At 36.6% G+C, this 21,998-nt stretch overlaps 1 protein-coding gene across 1 annotated transcript in view; it reads left to right on the plus strand.

Moving 5' to 3' along the window:
• The window catches only part of LOC306874378 (lipopolysaccharide-responsive and beige-like anchor protein), a 270,819-nt gene that overhangs the window by 114,688 nt on the left and 134,133 nt on the right, over positions 1–21,998 (plus strand). Inside the window, exons 34-35 of the mRNA XM_079424376.1 lie at positions 9,546–9,610; positions 13,069–13,177. Of these exons, the coding sequence (XP_079280502.1) occupies positions 9,546–9,610; positions 13,069–13,177 (174 nt within the window). The remainder of the gene's footprint in view (positions 1–9,545; positions 9,611–13,068; positions 13,178–21,998) is intronic.

Here is a 21,998-nt window from a genome sequence, read left to right on the forward strand (position 1 = left end):
CTTGTAAAGTCCGCTTGTGTGAAATGTGTCCTCACAGAAACACAGGCCACTGGCCGTACGGGATTGTGTGTTTGCTTTAGAAGAGATAACATCTGAGAACACGCACAGGACTTGTAGAGCGTTCGGCTTGTCACATCAGTAAATTAAGCTGTCTGGACCTGCTGTCAGATGCCATTTTGATATTACGATGAGTTGATTGAAGTGAACACTTCAACATTAAACCATCTTGAAAGATTAAGATTAAAAATGAACCACTTTGAAGAGCAGTGTTTTGAGGAAAAACAATAAAAATGTATCAAGAATATATTAATTAATGATTCAAATTAAATAAATAAATTATCAGGAATATTAAAATTAATTACAGTTTTCTGGCAAAAAATGACAAAAGACAAAGAAGGATTTTGCCATTCTTTATATTTTCAAATAAGTTAGCTTTCATGTGCAGACCAATGTTGAAATAATGTAAGGTGTAGCAAATTTGATAATTTTGGAGCATAACAAGAAAATACCCTGTTCCTAATGTATACAAGTGTAATGGACAGATAGGAAACCACAAGGTTACAAGATTGAGAAAAAGAAAATTAAAAGCTCAGACAGAGCTAGATACAGATACTATGCAAAGCCTTATACTGTAGGTACATATAAAAATCTTAAAATACACCCAAAACCAGATGAGATGTATTACTCAAGCCTTAGCAGGATTCTAGCTGCATGAAGTTGATTCAGTGTTGTTTCTTTTAAACCACAGCAAGCAGAGCATTGCAATAATAGATACTTTATGGAAACATATTTTATAGTTTTTTTGTTTGGAATGTTAAATATATATATATATATATATATATATATATATATATATATATATATATATATATATATATATATATATATATATATATATATATATATATATATATATATATATATATATATATATATATATATATTTTTTTTTGTATTTTATTTTTTTTTATGTGGAAATACTTCACTGAAGGTTTTTCCTGTAAGTAATACTAGGCTGACATTTTAAATCTAGAATCTCTTTCCGTCGATCAAAGCCCTACAGTAGCCACTTTTCCACCATAAATCGCCTTGTGCTCTGCGGACAAGCCGTAACGTAAACTTCTCCTGCTCGTTATGATCTGAAACAGCGCTCTTCCATGTGACGGATAATTTTTTTGTTTCATCTGAGCTGCAATCCCCCTGCCTGCAGAAAACAAACAAATACTTGTGATTATAACTGATGGGTTGGAAACTAGAGAGCGACTTGTTTATTTTCAATGAACGAAGCCAAACGCTGTGCACATTTCCTTGGTCTTGCCATTGAGGATGAAGCAAAATGTTGCATTGTAGGTCTGCGTTGTTTCAGTTGTGTTTTAGTTTGAGGGTAATTGCGTTCTCTTAATCAGCAGTGATTAGGAATGCAGTGCCACAGTAATTATCATAGCAAAACTAAACAAAAGTATGGCTCATTGGATGACTTCTTTAAGGAATGTAAAACATGATGTTTACGTGTCTCAGAAGAAAAGTATTTTTGTTTTTTAAATCAGTAAATCAAAGCTTTCATTTAAAGCATAGTGGTGGGGAGGGGAGAGTGTTAAGCAATATGTTCTTTTTATATGGGCATACAACTGATTTTGTTTATGAATGTGCTCAGAATGTTAGTCTCACACACACGATGTAGACACAACCAAGTCCTTTTTAAGAGCATCAGCAGGTCTTTCTTTCCCTCCCTCTGCATTTCCTCGGTCCTTCTGTTTCCATCACATAGACTCACTTATAGCATTGAGCTTTTCATCACTCAGAAGCAATTACAGTATGACATAACATAATTGCTAATGGTGCAGCATTATCTCTTTGTATTTTTTTAACATTAAAATAGGTTGGGGATTCATTCATGTTGAGGAAGACATTAATTTGTATGTACTTTATGTGCAGGGTTTGTTAGAATTGACTTTTTGTGTTTTGATTTCCCCCGTAATTTATCTTCTTACTATTTCTTGATTTTTATAATCTAGTGTTTTATAATCTCTAAAAATAATTATAATAATAATAATTTGGTAACACTCTACAATATGGTTCATTAGTTAACATTAGTTAACAACATTAGCTAAACATGAAGTAAGAATGAACAATAATTCTACAGCATTTATTAATCTTAGTTATTCTTAATTTCAGCATTTACTAATGCATTATTAAAATCACAAGTTGTCTTTGTAAACATTAGTTAATGCACTCTAACGTGAATAAACAATGAACGACTGTATTTTCATTAACTAACATTAACAAAGCTGAATAAATAGTGTAATAAATGCATTTGTTCATTGTTTGTTCATGTTAGTTAATACATTAACTAATGTTAACAAATGACACATTATTGTAAAGTGTTACCAACAATTTTCTTAATCAGTAAAATTTAAGAAAAAAATGTCCTCCTTGATTAAGAACCAAGTGAGAATTGGCAATGAATGAATGTATGAATGAATCTTCCAATAGAACAAGAATTTATTATTTATTTTTTTAATTAAAGATGCTTTTTCTGGAAGCTATTATATAATATTATACAAGATTTATACAATCTTATTTCAAGGATTTGTAGATCATTTTTTATTGGAAAACAAGATGACATTTATTAATTTAAAACAAGTTTTTTCTTTTGCAGCGTGTTACACATTTTGAGTTGCATGTCCAGAATCAGTGTACACAAGATTGAGCTCTCAACCTTATATATATATATATATATATATATATATATATATATATATATATATATATATATATAGTACCTGAGCTTCAATAAAAGTAAAACTGACAGATTTGACCTTGAGGAATTGTTCCCCATATGCTGGTCTTTGTTGTTTTATTGAAAGGAAATGGCTCAATTATAAATGTCCTCGATGAAGAGTGTAATATTGGTTTGATTATCATTGTGAGTTTATCTTTATGATACAAACTTTCCCAGGCACTGTATGGGTGGCTGATAAAAGTCATGTCCTATCTTAGGAAAAATCCCGGTCTTGATGACATGAATGGATCAGCCTGAGGTTGCTGTAACGACAGGACCGGGGCAGAGGTGGCTGGGTTGTAGAAGCACCTCTCTTAGGTCAGGGTCAGAGTTGAAAGGTCACAAATGGCTGCCTGTATCCTCTCATCAGGTCAGAATGGAAACAGTATTGGATACCATAAAACCGTATCAGGTCCTATCAGAATGACTGGTTGAAATCCAATAACCGTCTGCCTTGTCCTCAACACACAGTACTGATCGTTAAGGCTTTTTGATTGGGGTCATTGCTTCATTTAATTAAAGAATAATGCCTTTCCCTCACCCATTGAACATTCATTTATCTTTGTAGCGAAAATGTATTTGTGTGTTTGGTTGATGACAGCTTTGGATATTTTTACTCCTAACAAAGGATCCTAGTGTGCAGTTGTTCTCAACAATGTTGTCTACTGAACTTTAGTTGGTTAAATGTTTAAAAAACTTCCTCTGTCCTGTCCCAAATTCTGTAAACATCACCCTCCACCTTTCTTATCCCACCATATTCCATCAACCCTGTGCACAATGCACAATCAATTCTTACATGAATGATTGATATCGAGTTATGGAGAAATAAACACATACATTAGTGCTGTAAAAAAGTAGCGTGTTAACGCAGGTGGTTAATTTTTCCAGTTTAATGGCATTAAAAATATTTAACACAATTAACGCAGGGGCAGAGGATTGGCAACACCACTCATAACTGCTGCTTCTTTCTTTTATTTCTTGACAAGAATTGTGCTTATTTAGATGTAGAATGTCTTTATGACCACATCAAACAGGATACTTTTCAGACGCGCACTTCAGCTTCGCCTCAGCGTCAGGCACTAGTCAAACAAGAGTGCAGGTGACGAGGCAGCTTCAGTAGAACAATAGTGAATTGCGGTCAGATGAGATGTTGTCAGGCCTAGAGGTGCCCCCGAATAGTCGATGATTCGATGCATCGATGGGAGGAGCCTGATTCGACTCCCAATCTCACAGTTGAATATTCGCGGGGTGTTATGATCATGCCTTTTTGGATATATGGGGGTGCTCAAATGTTTGATTTCACATACCAGTTTTCTCCCAATAAGTTAATATACAGCCTATTAAAATAATTCTATAAATAAGAATCTGAAAAGAAAGAAGCTTCAAATAAATATTTTAACGTGCTTGAATAAATCCAACCACCTCTATAGATTTAACTTTCACTTTCCATAATTTTTCCGGATTGGTGGCAGGGATTTAAATCTTTAACAAGACTCAAATTTACACAGGCAGAGTGAAAGATTGGATTTTTACGATCAGGAAGGGTACAAGTGATTTCAAAACATTTCAGCCAGTTTATATATATGTGTAGCCTATATATTATTTATCTCGTATAAGATGCATTTGTTTGAGTTACGATGCAGTAAAACGCTTCATTGTAGTAGCTACATTGTAGTAGCTACTTTGGATAAAAGCGTCTGCCAAATGACTAAATGTAGCTACGGTGATTAGCCTATATCTTCACGCGCAGCACGAGCAGGACAAACAACAATGCAAAATATTAATAACTATGACTGGGACTGTCATATTACATAACATGATTTATCATGATAATGAGAACACTATTATAATAAAATGCTGTGAATTTTTAGAGTTTAGTTTCCGTGTTTCTTATAAGTTTATAAGCTTATAAGGCGTTATATTTACATTATGTTGTATAAATAACTAAGCGTACTCTATATGACATAAATGATGAGTTAAATCTCATTGATTAAAAACCTGCTATCAAAAGCTTCATTCTACTGCTCCTCTTCAGCGCGCAGCACAGAAATGCAGAACATTAACAACAACTGTCATATACATAACGTTATAATGAGAGCACTATTGTAAAAAATGTTGTGAATTCTTAGGGATTTGCTGACGTTTAATGTTAACTATCTTTTAATCAAAATATAAAACATTATTTACCCCGTCTGTATCTGCGAGGCGCCCAGTACACATCTTCCCTGTGTGTTAACGTCAATAATTACGACTGACTTGACTCTTGGTAATGTATTTTGCCCACGCCCCAAAAACATATGATTCGACTATCAGTCGAATATCGGCAAGATTCGAAAATTCCAAGGACACCCCTAGTCAGGCCATAATTAAATAAAAACAAATTTTCCTGTCTTGTCAGACATTATACTGTGCTCGTAGCACGTGTTCTTTAATTGCATGCACAAATGCGCCTGTGCGCTGTAGCCTGTATTATTTTATATTAAAGCATTATCCTTATTTGTTAGTCACTTTGGATAAAAGCATCTGCTAAATGACTAAATATAAATGTATGAAAATGTAAAGCGAATTAAACTACGAGAATGCACATCAGATCCACATCATGTTCTGCAGCGGCAGCTCTTAAAGGGGTCATCGGATGCCCATTTTACAAGTTGATATGATCCTTTATGGTCTTAATGAAAAGTCTATAACATACTTTGGTTAAAGTATTGCTTTCCTAAAAATATATCCTATTCCTAAAATAATAAATATCCCAATATATCACCTTGGGATGTGCGCTACGACTAATTTGACTGTCGTTTAAACGGACGTTTTGTATCCGACTAGTCTAAAAGCTAGAAACCCCCAAAAAATGACAAAAGAAAAAAACTGTGCATGTGTCTATATAACAGCCTACGCTCGAAATACTTAAATCTTTGAATCACACGGTCAAATCCCTCAATGAATTCTGCTAAAAATAGGTCACAATTATGCCATATGCTTGCCTCGCGTTATCATCATTTAATTTTAGGCGGTCGTTAAACAGAAAAAAGAAGGAGCATACACTCAACATAAACTAGTGCATAGCTTATTTATTCAGATCGGCTGGAGCAATGCAGAAATGGAAAATCAATCAATAGACTGACAGAATTCTTAATTTTCTTATAAAGTTAGCCAACATATTAAAACAAACTTTCCTATTGTCAAAAACAATAGGAAAGTTTATCAAGGAATAGATTAAAACGGCATTAAAAAGTATTAAAAAGTACTTCATGTTGGCTATATTGTCTAAAAACAAAACAATCCTCATTTTACTTACTCAGACCATGTTCATTTGTTCAGTGAATTTAAAATGTTAACGTGGTCTGGCGAAAGAATGGACTAGAGGCGATTCTGCACTTGAAAAAAGAAAACCTGCTCTCAGCAGGAACTGAAGTCATGGGCACGCAGAGACATAACAAGCAAGCAGACAGTTTCGAAAAGAGCCTGAAAATCCCGCAGCACTAAGTTACTTTCGGGTCTTCGTTTAGAGGAATAGACGGCGTGGATGGGATTGCGGACTGCAGCGATGTGTTGTAGTGTATGACATGATTGACATTTGCTGGCTTTGGCTAGCCTCCAAGCTAACGCATACGTGCCTGTTTGAAGATGATTGCGCATTGCTCCAGTAAAGTTATTGTAAGCCAATCTGACATTACACAGTTTACACAAAACTTGTCCATCTCCTTCTAATTAAAAAAAATAATCCCACACCTTGCCTTTCACTTGGTAATTTTGAGCTCGCCGCAACTGACATGAAGAAAACATGTGAGGTCTGAGGTAAAAATGTAGTTTCTTGATTGATATGTAAGTTTTTTTTAACTTGTTATTTAAAATGTTTTAAATGTAACGTTAAAATGATAGTAATTTGAACGATAAAATCATCGGGGTTTTTTTTCCTCTCGTGTAATCGACTATTGTTTTCAGTGTCGACTAGTCGGAGCTGTACCGTTTAGTCAACTAGTCGACTAGACCCGCACATTCCTAGCTTACAGTATCGCAATATATCGTATCGCAACCCCTGTATCGTGATACGTATCGTATTGCCAGATTCTTAATACACAAACCCTTTCTTTCTTATTTGTTTGCTGTATTGGTTCTGATGAAATAGTGTAAATAATGTTGCAGATTTGGTAATTGAATGATGAATAGGGACTAACCAGACTCTGATTTAAGATTTACTATAATACGGTTATGCAAATATTTGAATGCTCGAGATAGCAAAGTAAAGTAAAGCTGTTACAAACCCTCTGGAATAGATAAACACGTACAGTTATTGCCATTTTAAATTCTTGTTTATTTTGGTTTCAGCCTCGCTTTACTTCATTTCCCTTAGGATGGTGAAATATTTCCTTCTTTATAAGCATGTGCATTTGCTCTGTTTCATTTTCATTTTATGACCCTAGGAATGGGCAGGGGATTAAAAATAAATCATCATAATTATGAAACTATTGCTTGTGTTGCACCTCAACCTAGAAGCACTCTCTGTTGGCCGAAACAAATGAGACGTTAGGGTCAGACCGTTACGCTCCTGTCTCCGTGATGCAGTCTCCCTGTGAAAAGAGCCCTCGAGAATACATGAGTGACTTTGTACATACTCATGACCTGGTTGTTATTATTATTCTTGAGACGATCACAGGGAGGTGTTGAAAGGTTGGCGCAGCTGTGAAAAGCGTCAATGATTCGGTCTCGCTCCTAGGCTATTAAACATCACTGAAAGCTGTGGTTTCAGCAGTTGTTTAGACTAACACCTTTTACAACAACCGGGTGAGACCTGTTAAAGTTTGTGAGCGGTGTGCTTGTTTAAATGCAATTTCGGACATTGAGGATACGATATAAACATGTTAGATGATGCTTTCGCTTTCTTCCCCACCCTCCCCACCCCCAGTGATCCTTTCCTCTGAATAGTTTGATGAAGATAGAAACAGCTTCTGTTCCACTTCTAGCGTCTGTGGATAGACATACTCGTACACCTTTTTTCTTCTGAAAATTCCCACCATAGTGTAATTTCCACCAAATCTCAAATAGTGTGTTGTTTAATCACATTGTGTGATGGAAATTAAATTAAAACTCAGCTTTTCTGAACTGAAATGACACCTTTGTTTTGCTTAGGCTAAATAAGTTTATGCATAATAAATACATTTCAGTAATAATTTCACGTTACACATTTTTTTTTTATTGCTATTTTTTCTTCATTTTTATTTTTTCACATTTCTTAAGCATGCTTTTAACTTATATTGTTCTCTCAATGTAAACAAGTACACAAACTTGAGTAACTATTAATAGCAACTTTTTTAGTGTGATATTTTTGTTTTGGTTTTGGCAAAAAATAATAATAATAGTAATAAAAAAATATTACCACAATTATTTAATTTACATCGACTTACAATTGAGGACAATAGAAGCAATCAAAACCAACAAAAGATCAATAATATGTAAGTGCTGACACGTAGCAAGGATTTATTTAAAATAATAAATAAATAAAAAGAAAACATGTAGATAGAATAGAAACAGAATAGAGATTGCTAGTGTTAGAGGGTCATTTTTATTTTTTTTATTTATATAAATAAATAAAAAAAGTGGAGAGTAAATAGAAATAGAAAGTGGTAGTGTTAGAGGTTCAAGTGTAGCTGGAAGAGATGTGTTTTAGCTATTTCTTGAAGATGTCTAAGGACTCAGCTGCTCAAATTGAGTTTAATTTAATGGTATTTATTAAAACAAAAATAAGCATAACAAAAAACATGTACAAGTAGTGCATCTACAATGTAAAATAAATATAGTTTTTTTTAAAAAGATATTGTGACTCTCTGGAATGTGTGATTATGATTGGTCAGTCATGTCAATCTGCTGTTAAAGGGATAGTTCACCAAAAAATGAAAATTATGTCATGAATTACTCACCATCATATCATTTCAAGAAGACCTTTGTTCATCTTCAGAACACAAATTAAGTTGTTTTTGATGAAATCTGATAGCTTTCTGACCCTGAAATACAATAAGGACATCGTTAAAATAGTCCATGTGACATTATGAAGCTACGAGAATACTTTTTGTGCACAAAGAAAACGAAAAAAATGACTTTATTCAATAATTCTTCTCCTCCAAATAATGTCATCTGCCATTATTGAGAGTACCACGACTAAAGAATAAAGTTGTAATTTTTGTTTTCTTTGCACATAAAAAGTATTTTTGTAACTTCATAAAATTACAGTTGAACCACTGATGTTACATGGACTGCTTTACCAATGTCCTTACTGCGTTTCTGGGCCTGGGAACATTTCAGTTGCATTGCTTTCTATGGAGGTTCACAAAGCTCTCGGATTTCATCAATAATATCTTACTTTGTGTTCCAAAGATGGATGAAGGTCTCACAGGTTTGGAACGACATGAGGGTGAGTAATTAATGACAGAATTTTCATTTTTGGGTGAACTATTCTTTTAAGTGTTCACTAAACTGTATATTAGAATTTTCCCCTGACACCCAGTTTCTTACACTGTGCTAGTTCCGTATCTCTCTTATGACAATGTGCTTTATTTCTTCTCAAATAATTTAGTTTGTATTACATGTTTATTTATTATCAGTGGGATAATGTAGTATACAGTCATTCGGTTATTATTACAAAATGAACCCAGACAGAATAAAACTGAAACCTGAAACTTGATGTTCATTTTAATGCTGACATGTGGATGTTGATTCTGATGAAACCCAACCTTGAGTGTAAATTCTCTTTTATTTCTCTCCACAGGAGTGGCAGAATTCTATCCAGAAGAACGCGGGCTTGGCCTTCATCGAGCTTGTGAACGAGGGCAGGTAATTATCTAATCCTGTCCTCTGACCCTTTGTTAGCAGCCTCCTCATTATCTCCTGGCCTACAACGCTACGTCGCGTGTGTACAATCAGATTCTATTTGGGGGAAATCAATGTAATGTGGAAAGGGGATCAACGGGGTGACCTGGAGTGCAAGGCGTCTGTCAATAACATGGCTTGTTCCCGTGGGTTCCCATGTGTTTCAGAGAGGGTTTCTGAGAGGGCAGCAGCGCCTTAGTTTCTCGCCCACCTCTTGGGAAATCTTTCTCGTATCTTGCTGTTTTCAGACGGGTTTATGTATCATCTGTTGGACTCTTTTACTCAGACTCCCTTTGGGATGGAAGGCTCTGTCTTCAATTTCAAGCCCTTAGATCTTTCAGATGGCTCTCATTTCTGTGTTAGCAATGGAAATTCATGTTAATGAATGCTGCCGTGCTGATGAGCGCTCCAAGAATGCTAATGAATGCAGTGATGCACTGAGGCTTCTCCACCTTCACTGCTGGCCATTTTTACGGCTCATTTTCAAACATACGCTTTTTTTTTTGGAAAGCAGGGTCAGGGTTTAGACAACATCTGGCAAACCAGCACCTGTCAGAGAGATAGCAATGTAATCATAGTGCAATGCCTACTGCACTAAAATGAATAGGATTAATGCGGAATTAGTGTTTTCAAAGAAAAATAGATGTTCTATAATTGAGTTTATAACACTGTTTGAATTCTTACTAAGCCTGAAGAAAAGAGCTAAATCTATGGCAGTGCAGTGATAATATTAGGTCATAATTCCATTGTACTTTTACATTGTAAAAATTACAGAAATAATGCAATACAAAAATACAGTAAAAACTAACAATAAATCAGTATGCTATTGATAAGCTTATCAAATTAACCAAGAAAAGTTATTTTAAAAAGATGGGTTTTTAACAGTTTCTTAAAAGTGCTTAATGAGAATGAGAAGGCATGTACTAAAGTCACAAAGAGATATGTTAGAATGACAGTTTTAAAATCAATGCACAGAAGCAATGCAAATTGCAAAGCATGCCTTTAATAAATGTATTGGTAAATGATAAATATGATGAATAACGTAATGATTCGGATTTTTCTTTATATTGGGTATTCTTATTTGTAATTTTGTTTTATATTATAATTAATATTAATTATGTAATGCAATTATACACTGTAGCTGTAGAATATAACCAATCACAAACATGGTTTTACCATGGTATAAACTACCATGCTAAAATAATGGTACATTTAGGTACCTTTTTTGTTTTTGTTTTGTTTCTATAGACTGTCATGTCATAAAGTAAGTAAAAACAGATAAAGAAAGACAGGAAAGCAAAAGGGTGATAGAGAGAAGGGCAGTCACAGAGAGCGGGCTGTTATTGATGGCAGTTGGGGTGAGAGGGGTGGGAGAGGGTCACTACAGAGTCCCTGGTACGTCCGCTCTCCCGCTGCTCGCCGCTGACACACCAGGCTCGAGTTTCAACCCTCCACCCTTTGCCTGTTATTCTTCCACTTTGCAGAGGCCTGAGCCTCCTGACCTGCTGAGAGACTCGTCTCTGTCCCTAGGGGCGATGTTTTATTAGGCCACGGCTTGTGTTGTTCACAAATCTGCCCGGGGTGTAAATGTGCTGTTTCAAGATCAGGTTCCTCCCCGTCTGTGCTAACCCAGAGCACCATGGACAGAAAAAACAATGCTGATTCACAAACAAGACTCTGAGATGGATAGAACAGCTTTGGGTTTTGATGAGGGCTGACAAACAGTAGCAATAAAAGCAGGATTCATTTGATCTCCCATCAGCCCCTGTAATCATCAGATGTCCTGTGATAAGAAGCAGTGTGTGTGTGTATGTTTATCCAAGGAAGGCTGTTCTTACATATGTAGAAACATGAGCCGGGTTGAAATGTGCCCCCATCTCCACACCCCCTGCATCCGTATCTTGTTAGATGAGTATCGTTTTCAAATCAATCGCTGGTTGTTTTTAGTTGGGGTGGTTTTAGCTGCCGTGCTAAATATGATTTTCTGCTTGTTTTACATGTAGTTAAGTTGGTTTAGCGTACTATTGACACTTTCATGGCCTAACAACTGTGTTATTAAATCAGTAAAACTGATTTCACAGATTAACACTTGAGAGATGTTGAAGGTCCTCATTTCTGCTATTTTGTGAACATTGTCAAGTAATTTACTATGAAATTTATGTGCAATATTCTTTATTAAGGATGCGTGATTTACACAGCACAATATCATTGCCAATATTAGCAGAGATTTTTATTATTATTATCAATATTGTATATCTGATGATACTGGATGTATATCAGGTTATGTAGGATAGCTATAATGCTGTACATTATAATGTTGTGATGCATAAGTTCACTTGTAGCATACAAACTATTTAATTTCGTTTTTTTAAATAAAGTAGTAGGGTTGCACAATATATTAAATTAAAATCAATATTGGCTTAGTGTGATTGCAAAATTGCTCAGGCTGGTGAAACATGACATTTACACACGTGTAGCTCATGATACAGTATTTTAGCATTTGAGAATGGCTTGGTTCGTTTACTATAAATCGAGCCATTCTGATTCACTGATATCATGGGCTGTATGCATGTATATGAACACACAGTGCCAAGCTTCATTCTCATACTGGCAGCACTTATTTTGATTTGTCGGTCAAAAAAAAGTTTGGTTTACCATTTGAAAATTATGAAATTAAGATGAAAATATTAGTATTGTGATTTTACAGTAAAATAAAACAGTTTATTCATCTTTTATTTTACCATATTTATTTTGGACTGTTATTTCTATATATTTCTTATTTTGTTTAATATTTTATTTCATAAAAACAATATAATATAATGAAATATTATTTTATTGTTATATTGAATTGGTTGAATTGGAAAACTCAAGTGAAAAGAGATTTCTGAAATGGTTACGGAAAGAAGTTTGAGTTCTCCAAATCATTTAGCACTAAAATGATTTCACATTTAAAAATAACTTTTGAGTAAAAATGACTTCTTCCAATTACTATTATTTTCTATACAGATGCATTCACCAACAGAATCACTCCACTACGTCTAGAATTATTCATTCTTTTTTTCATATTGCAATATATATTCTGGGAAAACAAAATATAACAATGTCAGCCCCCCCAACCCCCCACTCCCCCCAATATTGTGCAGCCCAATAGGTTAATAACATCAGCCATAATATGAAAATAGTTACTGGCTTATTGGTCTCCACATATTTCTTGATTCAAGTTCTTGAAAGGTTCAGTAAATATGTTTATTGCATCTCTTATGATCAGTACATTTCCTAATAAATGTAACAATATATGTGATACATATAAGATCCAGTGTTTGGATTCAGTTATATTACCAACATAAACTGCAGAAATAATTCAGACAGAATCATTTGATGTCAGGTGTGAACTCAATGTTTAATGTGATTTTGATGTACAGACTGCTGAGCCACACCATGAAGGACCATCTGGTGCGTGTAGCTAATGAGGCAGAGTTCATTCTGAGCCGCCAGAGAGCAGAGGACATCCACAAACACGCAGAGTTTGAGGTGAGCGTGCTCTCTCTCTCTCTCTCTCTCACACACACACACACACACACACACACTGTAACTGCGTCAGTCTACGAGAGTTCTTGTCTGTAGTCAGTGATGCTCCTAAAAGTTTTCAATAGTTGAAGACCCCTTTTAATGGCTTGATGGACACCCTGTGAATAATCTGTCATTGTTTCCTGTACTACTAACTGTGGCAAAAATATTAATAGCTCATGTTGCATTTTACTGGCTTTTGTCCTGTCAAATGAGAATACCACTCTGAAATGAGAATATTATCTAATACCACTTCCCACTGATTAGCAATACGGCTGTGATGTAAATTATTGGCCATTTAAACTACTGTACAAATGTCTGGGTCGGTAAGATTTTTAAATGTTTTTTTTTTTATAGAAGTCTCTTAGAAGTCTACTGTATTTAATCAAAAATACAGTGAAAGCTGTCATTTTGTAGTAGTATTATAGTTCAAAATATCTTTCTTTTTTTTTAAATCCTAAATATCATTTTCTTTTTTAATATATTTTAAAATGTAATTTATTCCTGTGATGCAAAGCTGAATTTTCAGTAGCCAGTCTTCAGTGTCACATGATCCTTCAGAAATAATTTTAATATATATATTGGCACAAAGTGAAAGTCTTTGCTGTCACTTTTGATCAATGAAATGCATCTTTGCTGAATAAAAAAACAAACAAATAACATTTGAATGTGAGTGTATAAAAAAGACAATCCCTTCAATATGTCCTGCCCTTAACTTAACAGGAAAAAAATGTCCAAGTCACGTAATTTCATGAGATCTTGAAGACTTGCAGCTGAGTGAAGCAATAGCTAAATTTTCTTGACATATTGTACAAACAAGCCACTTTCAATTTATGCAGATATATTCTGTTTCAGGGATGATTTACAAATAATAAAAAAACTGTTGTAAGATTTAATGAAATTGATAAGCCCCTGTGAGGATATTAAAAAATAAAGTTTTGTCTATCGGAACTGAGAGGCTGCCAACGTGAAGGAGAACAAATGTTTTCTTTTCAAACACAACTTATATGGAAGAAGGTTTCAAGCTTTGGCTACAGAGATTGCGTTTGGCATGTATCTTACCAAAACACAGCAGCGCAGTTGATTTATTCCTTATAGCACAGCCATGGGGCATTCCTCCACCGCTGACCCGCCAAACATGCACACACATCACCTCTTTTATCACCGCAGTCTCGCTTTCTCATTCCTTCCATCATTCTCCATTTCTGTCTACCTGCTTCTTTTTTCCTCATGATTCCCTTCGGACTCATGTTCTGCCTGTTGTGCTCCCTTTGTGGGAGAATTTCACCAGTGACAGGAATACAGCACCTTCTTTTCTGTCTTCCTTTCGTTTCCCATCCCTCTCTCTGGTTTTGTCTGGCACTGGGGGCAGGATGTGACAGTGTAAAGGGGGAGTGTGCTCTGCTCGGTTCAACATCTCCCACCCTCCAGTTGTAAAATGTTATGCTTTCAGAAAGGTTCAAGGCAGGGTCTCTGAACTGAGACTAGGAGGGGAAAACATTTGAAGGACAGTATTAAAAGTAAACATGTAAAATCGGAGAAGGCGATCGTGTATCATGTCTGTGAAAGGTTCTGCAGTAGTCTGCTTAGTTAGGGTCATGTTTTGTATGTGATTTGGCCTGTACGTTTATTTTGGCAGCTTTTCTCGGAAAGTTTCGCCCAGTGTCTCACTGTTTTCAGAAAACAAAAGAATTCTGACTCCTTCACTTGATTGTCTAGCTGTCATTATCTGCTCAAAGAATCAGAATCACTTTATTCACCACTGCAGGAACAGAGTTTAATATTTATTATATATTTTGTCTGAATCTTCGACTGAATCAGTACGACTTCCTCACTGAATTTTTCAAACGACTCATGAACTGCCTCTGTTTTTTTTATTTTGTACTGTTCTCTGAGGTCCACTTATAATGTTATCAAGATTTTTACATCAAAAGCATAATGTAGAAGTAATGGGATATTTTCAGTCTTGTTTTGAACCCTCTCATCAGAACACTCTGTTTGAATAGGCGTGGCAGATTGTAGACTTGGAAGTAAATGCCCACTGCTATGATTGGTTAACAGTTGTGTATGTTTGACAGTCTACATCTTTTGCAGATGGACACTGCTGTGATTTAGGTTAAAAACGCATAAATACTCATCAAACGATCTGTTTAAAGGGGTCATATGATGTTATTTTAAAGATCATTATTTTGTGTATTTGGTCTAACAGAATACACTGACATGCTGTAATGTTCAAAAAAACATATTATTTTTCAAATACTGTACATGATTGTAGTTCATCTATGGCCCGTCTCTCAAACGTGTCGTTTTCTACAAAGCCCCTCCTTCGGACATGTGTAGTCTGCTCTGATTGGCCAACTGACCCAGTGCATTGTGATTGGCCGAACGTGTTGGAAATGTAACGCCCCTTTCCATAATCGTGAGCTTCAGCTTTCAAGTTAGTTTTATCAGTTCAAGGCCAAAATGGGAACAGAGTGGTGTGACAGACACAGTGATGATGCTCATATGTATTTGCAGTTCACAAGCCGCGGTTAAGACGATTTCTGATGGGCTGTACACTCTGCTGTGATGTGACCCTGTTCCCCTCACACACACACACACACGACACGTTACGCACAAAACTCCACATTTGAACAGTCAATAGTAAATACTTGAACTAATAACAAAACATACTTACAGTCGCTGATTCAGAAGCACCAGATTGTAATAGCAAAGTTGGAATTGACCCAAATTGACCACAAATTCGAACATTTGGGTTGTGCTGTTCTGTTGTAAATAATCTTAACCTATGATTCCTAATTGCATCTACTTTCGGTAGGCCAAATAAATTGCTTTTGTTTTCGCATAGAGAAACACAGCGTCTCCCTGACATGGCTGCATCAACACTACTGCGGTTACAGAAACCATCTTCACCATCACGCCATTTGGGCGGCATTACGTAAATATTTCCACAACGTGACGTAGACATGTGGGGGTGTGTTTGAATGAGCTGTTTTAGGGGGTTGTGGACGAGTCTTAACTTTTATAAAGAATATCTCTTTGGGTTTGAGACTTTAGTCTTTGCAACTTTAGGGATCTCATCTATGCACGAACAGCTTGTAACACTCCAAAGAAAATGAAAAACTTGAAATCGCATCATATGACCCCTTTATATTCAGAATCAAAATCAGAATGAGTTTTATTGGCCAGGTATGTTTACACATACAAGGAATTTGTTATAGTGACAGAAGCTCCACAGTGCAACAGAAAGACAGCAACAGGACAGCACATAGATAATAAAAGAATAATATACAAATATACAAATAGGCAATGTACAAAATAGCAAAAACACAATATATAATATAGACATTTATGTGTGTACAGGTCTGATATGTGCAAATTTGAAATGAAAAAAAAATAAGTATGTGTGGTGAATACATAATGTATAATAGAGTTGTGTGTTCCACGTTTAGTGTCAAGTGTTCATGAGATGGATTGCCTGAGGGAAGAAACTGTTCCTGTGTCTGGTCGTTCTGGTGCTCAGAGCTCTGTAGCGTCGACCAGACGGTAACAGTTCAAAGAGGGAGTGTGCTGGATGTGGGGGGTCCAGAGTGATTTTGCCTGCCCTTTTGCTCACTGTGGATAAGTACAATTCTTGGAGAGTGGGGAGGGTTGTACCAATGATTTGCTCAGCACTACCCTCCGTAGTCTTCTGAGGTCAGATTTGGTAGCTGAGCTGAACCAGACAGTTATTGAAGTGCAGAGGATGGATTCAATGATGGCGGAGTAGAACTGTTTCAGCAGCTCCTGTGGCAGATTGAACTTCCTCAGCTGGCGAAGTAAGTACAACCTCTGCTGGGCCTTTTTCACAATGGAATCAATGTGATTGTCCCACTTCAGGTCCTGAGAAATTGTGATGCCCAAGAATCTGAATGAGACCACTGCAGTCACAGTGCTGTTCATGATGGTGAGTGGGGGGAGAGCAGGGGGGTTTCTCCACAGTTTTGAGTGTGTTAAGCTCCAGGTTGTTAAAACTGCACCAGACAGCCAGCTCCTTAACCTCCTGTCTGTAAGTAGACTCGTCACCGTCCTGGATGAGGCCGATCACTGTGGTGTCATCTGCAAATTTAAGGAGCTTGACAAAGGGGTCTTTAGATGTGCAGTCGTTGGTGTAGAGGGAGAAGAGCAGTGGGGAGAGAACGCAGCCCTGAGGAGCACCAGTGCTGATGGTGCGGGTGCTGGATGAGAATTTTCCCAGCCTCACTAGCTGCTGCCTGTCTGTCAGGAAGCTGGTGATCCACTGACAGACAGAGGTGGGGACGGAGAGCTGAGTTAGTTTATTCTGAAGGGTGTCCGGGATGATGGTGTTAAAAGCGGAGCTGAAGTCTACGAACAGGATCCTCACATAAGTTCCTGGTCTGTCCAGATGCTGCAGGATGAAGTGCAGTCCCATGTTGACTGCATCATCCACAGACCTGTTTGCTCTGTAGGCAAACTGCAGGGGGTCCAGTAAGGGTCCAGTGGAGGCCTTCAGATAAGCCAAAACCAGTCTTTCAAATGATTTCATGGCCACGGACGTTAGAGCCACAGGTCTGTAGTCATTAAGTCCAGTAATTTTGGGTTTCTTTGGGACAGGGATGATGGTGTAGCGTTTGAAGCATGAGGGGACTTCGCACAACTACCGTGATCTGTTGAAGATCTGTGTGAAGATGGGGGCCAGCTGGTCAGCACAGATTTTTAGGCAGGCTAGGTTAACAGACAAAGCAATAGTGATCACATAATAAAAGCAGTGTAAACAGTTACACTTGTGTGGTGCGACATTACTGTCGGGTCCAATATAGTTGGCACAGCATCATCTTTTAGTTTCAATCTTTCTAAAAATCTTGTTGCATCGTGCCTTGTTTGAAAACGTATCCACGGTAAAATGAAGTGGACCAAGTACCCAGTTCTTACTGACGCGGTCTGGAACGTAATTAAAAATAAAGTTCATCCACTTTTTCCTAACTTTGGGATCATGCAATGCAAAGACCTTTTTTCCACAGCTTGGCACTACACAGCATTTTGTTGTCTTCGGAGCATCTTTATCGTTTGGTTTCTTTATAGACCTGTGCATTCGCCTCTCTTGTAAACACTATACACGTGAATCGGTGGGCATGGCTAAACAGGCAGTGATGTAGAAGCAGGCGTTGATGATCTTCTGTGGAGGCGGTGTTTAGCCACACTATTACATCATAAAGTGATACATTGACACAAGCTGTCATTTTGGCAGATTGGCTTCGGTATAAGCTGTTTTTTACATTTATATAGTGCTTTTCTGGGTACTCAAAGCGCTTTACATTGTGAGGGGGGATCTCGTCAACCACCACCATTTCAAATATGTGAAAAGATCAAGGGAATTTTGTTTTCTCAGTTCATGATCCCTTTAACACTGTTTAGGATTTTTATGTCCTGTGTTTTGTCTTTTATGTTCCCCAAGGTGAGTATATACTAGAAATTTTCATTATATTGTGAAATATTATCAAAATTTAAAATAATATTATTTTTTTCTATATTTAAAAATGTTATTTATTCCTGTCATTGCAAAGCTGCATTTTCAGCAGCCATTAATCCAGTCTTCAGTGTCACATGATCCCTCAATCATGATCCCTCATCCCGAAATCATTCTGATATGCTGATTCGAAGCTCAAAAGCATTTATTATTATTATCAGTGTTACTAGATTATATATGCTGCTGGTAACCACGTGTTCACAAATGACAACAGATTTAATGACGCAGCCAATCCAGCAGTATCACTCAACACTGTAGAGGCATGTATCCTGTAAAACAGATGAGCGCTGGAAGTATTAGTTGAATATACCCTGCTTAAAAAAGCTTCCTTACCACACAGTGACATTTAGAGGGAACCTCAGAACGCCCTTCCTCATCATTCCCTACTGCCCCAAATTCCCAGGATTGGCCAAATTCTCCCAGACGCTCAGTGGAAGACGGCCGCACTCTAGGGACGTGCTTAGCTTTCCTTTTTCACTCTAATTGGCCCCTCTGGTCCGATTCTTTCTGCTTTTCCAGCCTCACTCACAGCATGGTGGAGAATGTATCATTTTCACAAATACTGCTGGATATTCTGCCAAATGTGGAAAAAATGCACAGATTATCAGTGTCAGGCACATTATATGGATGCCAAAAAATGCTAAAAAAAAACACACTGAGAAGTTTACTTATCATTTTACAGTTTTCAGCTAAATATATTTTTTAAAAATTAGGTAAAAATATGCCTTCAACATTACATATAAGGGCGCTGTACTATTTAATCCCCTACTTGAAATCTCCCATAATGTTGTTCATTGTGGAGCAGAGCTGGTCACTCTTTTTCATGACTCAGGACAGCACTATCAGGTGCGATTGTGCCATTTTTTGTCACTCGGTGCTTCATGACGAAAGCCATGCTGTGATGCTCCATTGACCCAAACTCTATTTTAATATGAGAAACTGATGTTGGACAGGCAGATGGCTAAATTTTTTTTGGTAATTTGTAGAGGGAAATAGGGCATGGATAGCTGGGTCTCAGTTATTTGTGATGGTTATGGGTCACACTTTTGATAAAGATGGCAATGTGTAAGTCAATGTTTCCCAAACTGTGGGTCCATCTCATACAGCCAGGATGTTTGTGGAAAATCCCTGAAAAATCCTGAATTGTTTAACTGAATTTAACTGAAAAACCAAATTGGATACATCTGGATACATCGTTGTCAAAGTTGTATTATTTATACATTTCTTAGAATTCCTAGTTTCCTAGTTTGTAAGTGTATTTTATTTCTAACAATATGGCTTCTCAGTCACAGATTTCTTAAGAATCCATCTCAGTATTGAAACCCTCACTTAGATATAGTTGCTCCTCTGTGACCCCTGAAAAGCAGTGAGCCACCGATAAGTGCAGCACTGATATTGCCGTATTGATTTTCCTCTATTCCGGCTCTTGCCATCTTCTCTGAGCCACCGGTTTCATTTTGCACGGCCACAATAAAAATAACAGGCCAGTGAAAGATGCCCCCGTGGGGATCACACTGCCTTTCCATCCTGAAGAGCAGTTTACACAGGATTTGGATGTTTAAGGGAACAACATGAAATATGAGACATGAGAACCAAAATGGATGCTTTTTGTTTTTTTAACATTGTTTGATTCATGAATTAATGTGTGTAATGCTGTAGCCTTGACGACATTCAGAATGAGGATAATTTACCTGTTAGTTGTCTGTGATCAACAGTTATGTGTCTCAGCAATATTCGAGCAGGGCTAGTTTTCATTGAGGGGGTTAGGTGCAGTAAAGTTGTGTTTCAATCTGTGCTTTTCTCATACAATTTATGTAAAAATTATGGAGAAAATTACCTACTTTTTTTTTTGGGCAAACTCAGGGGTCCTCTGATAAATCTAATCCTGCCTGGGTAGAAATGTCTGTAATTAATGTATGGTATATTATTTTTCCACTTCTATTCTCATTTTATTTCCTTTGTTGAATACTGCAACTAAAGCTAAAATTATTTTGCCAATTTCTTTACTGTTTTACCGCCTGACGCTTCTTCTTTCTGGATTTAGAATTTTCAGTTAACTTTCTGAGTAAAGTAAAAATTTAGGTATTGAAAGCAAACCCCGACCATTACAATAAATAATAAAGTATATAAATCAGAATTAAAAAGCGAATAAATAAATGAATGAATGAACGAACGAAAACAAAAATGTTGGTACTGTCACAGACTTTTATATTACTGACAGGTTTGATTTCAATCTAAATTCCTCCTCTTATATGCCTGATATACCTAATTATATGATTTATACCTATTATATTATATAAAGTATGTAATCACGAATAGGTCCTGTTAATTTCAATGGGTTGTCAATCCTGACTACAGACCCTTCTGTTTTAGTAAAAATGAGGCTGATGCCAATCTTGTCCGAATCGGCAATCACAGTACCTCTGTTAATACCTCTGTAACTCAAGCATTGTTTAGAAAATGAATTCCATCTAAATAATATTTTACAGTGTTTTCGATCTTAGTTTATATATGGAGATTTGCTTCAAATGTGTTTTCTCCCTTAGTAGGCCTATGGATACCACAGTCACACTTGAATCTGGTTGAATTTCATGCAAACTCTTGAGCTTCCGCCTTTGGTGACAGTGCAGTCCAGAAACTCAAATACTGCTAATATCGATGTGATAACCATGACGCAGACCTGATAGATCATTGGAGAGAAGGAATCTGAAGGTGAAAATACAACATTGTAACAGTTTAATGTCTGTTTCAGAACAAATCAAAATAACTGAAGATCTGAAAACACTCAATTTTATTGAACATTATTCAGGGTGCTTTTATGTGAAGCACAGACTGCTATGGTATATTGTGCATTTGAGGAATGGCTCTTAAGAGAAAGGTGGCAGCATTGAAGACGGCCTTTGTTCCAGTGCATTCTCTAGTAGGTGAATTATTTTGGAAATAAAAATAAATTTATGTTTGTTCCCTGTCAGGGTTCAAATCCACCAGAAGAGATGATGGTGGATACCAGTGATTTAGACACACTTTTTTTCTTACGTAGATGGATAACATATGCCTTTATACACTCCCCTGCTCCCCTCCTTTCTCTCTTTCTCACACACACACACACACATACACACTCATCCATCCACTCTGGGATTGAGTTATCTTTACCCCTTGAGAGTGAGATTACAAGGGACAGCAGGGTCCTGACGGACACAGAGATAACCGCTGGAAATCCAATTATCTTTTAGTGTTCTCTTTCTAATAGGATCCCTA

This window comes from Barbus barbus, assembly GCF_936440315.1.
Source record: "Barbus barbus genome assembly, chromosome: 8".
NCBI lineage: Eukaryota > Metazoa > Chordata > Actinopteri > Cypriniformes > Cyprinidae > Barbus > Barbus barbus.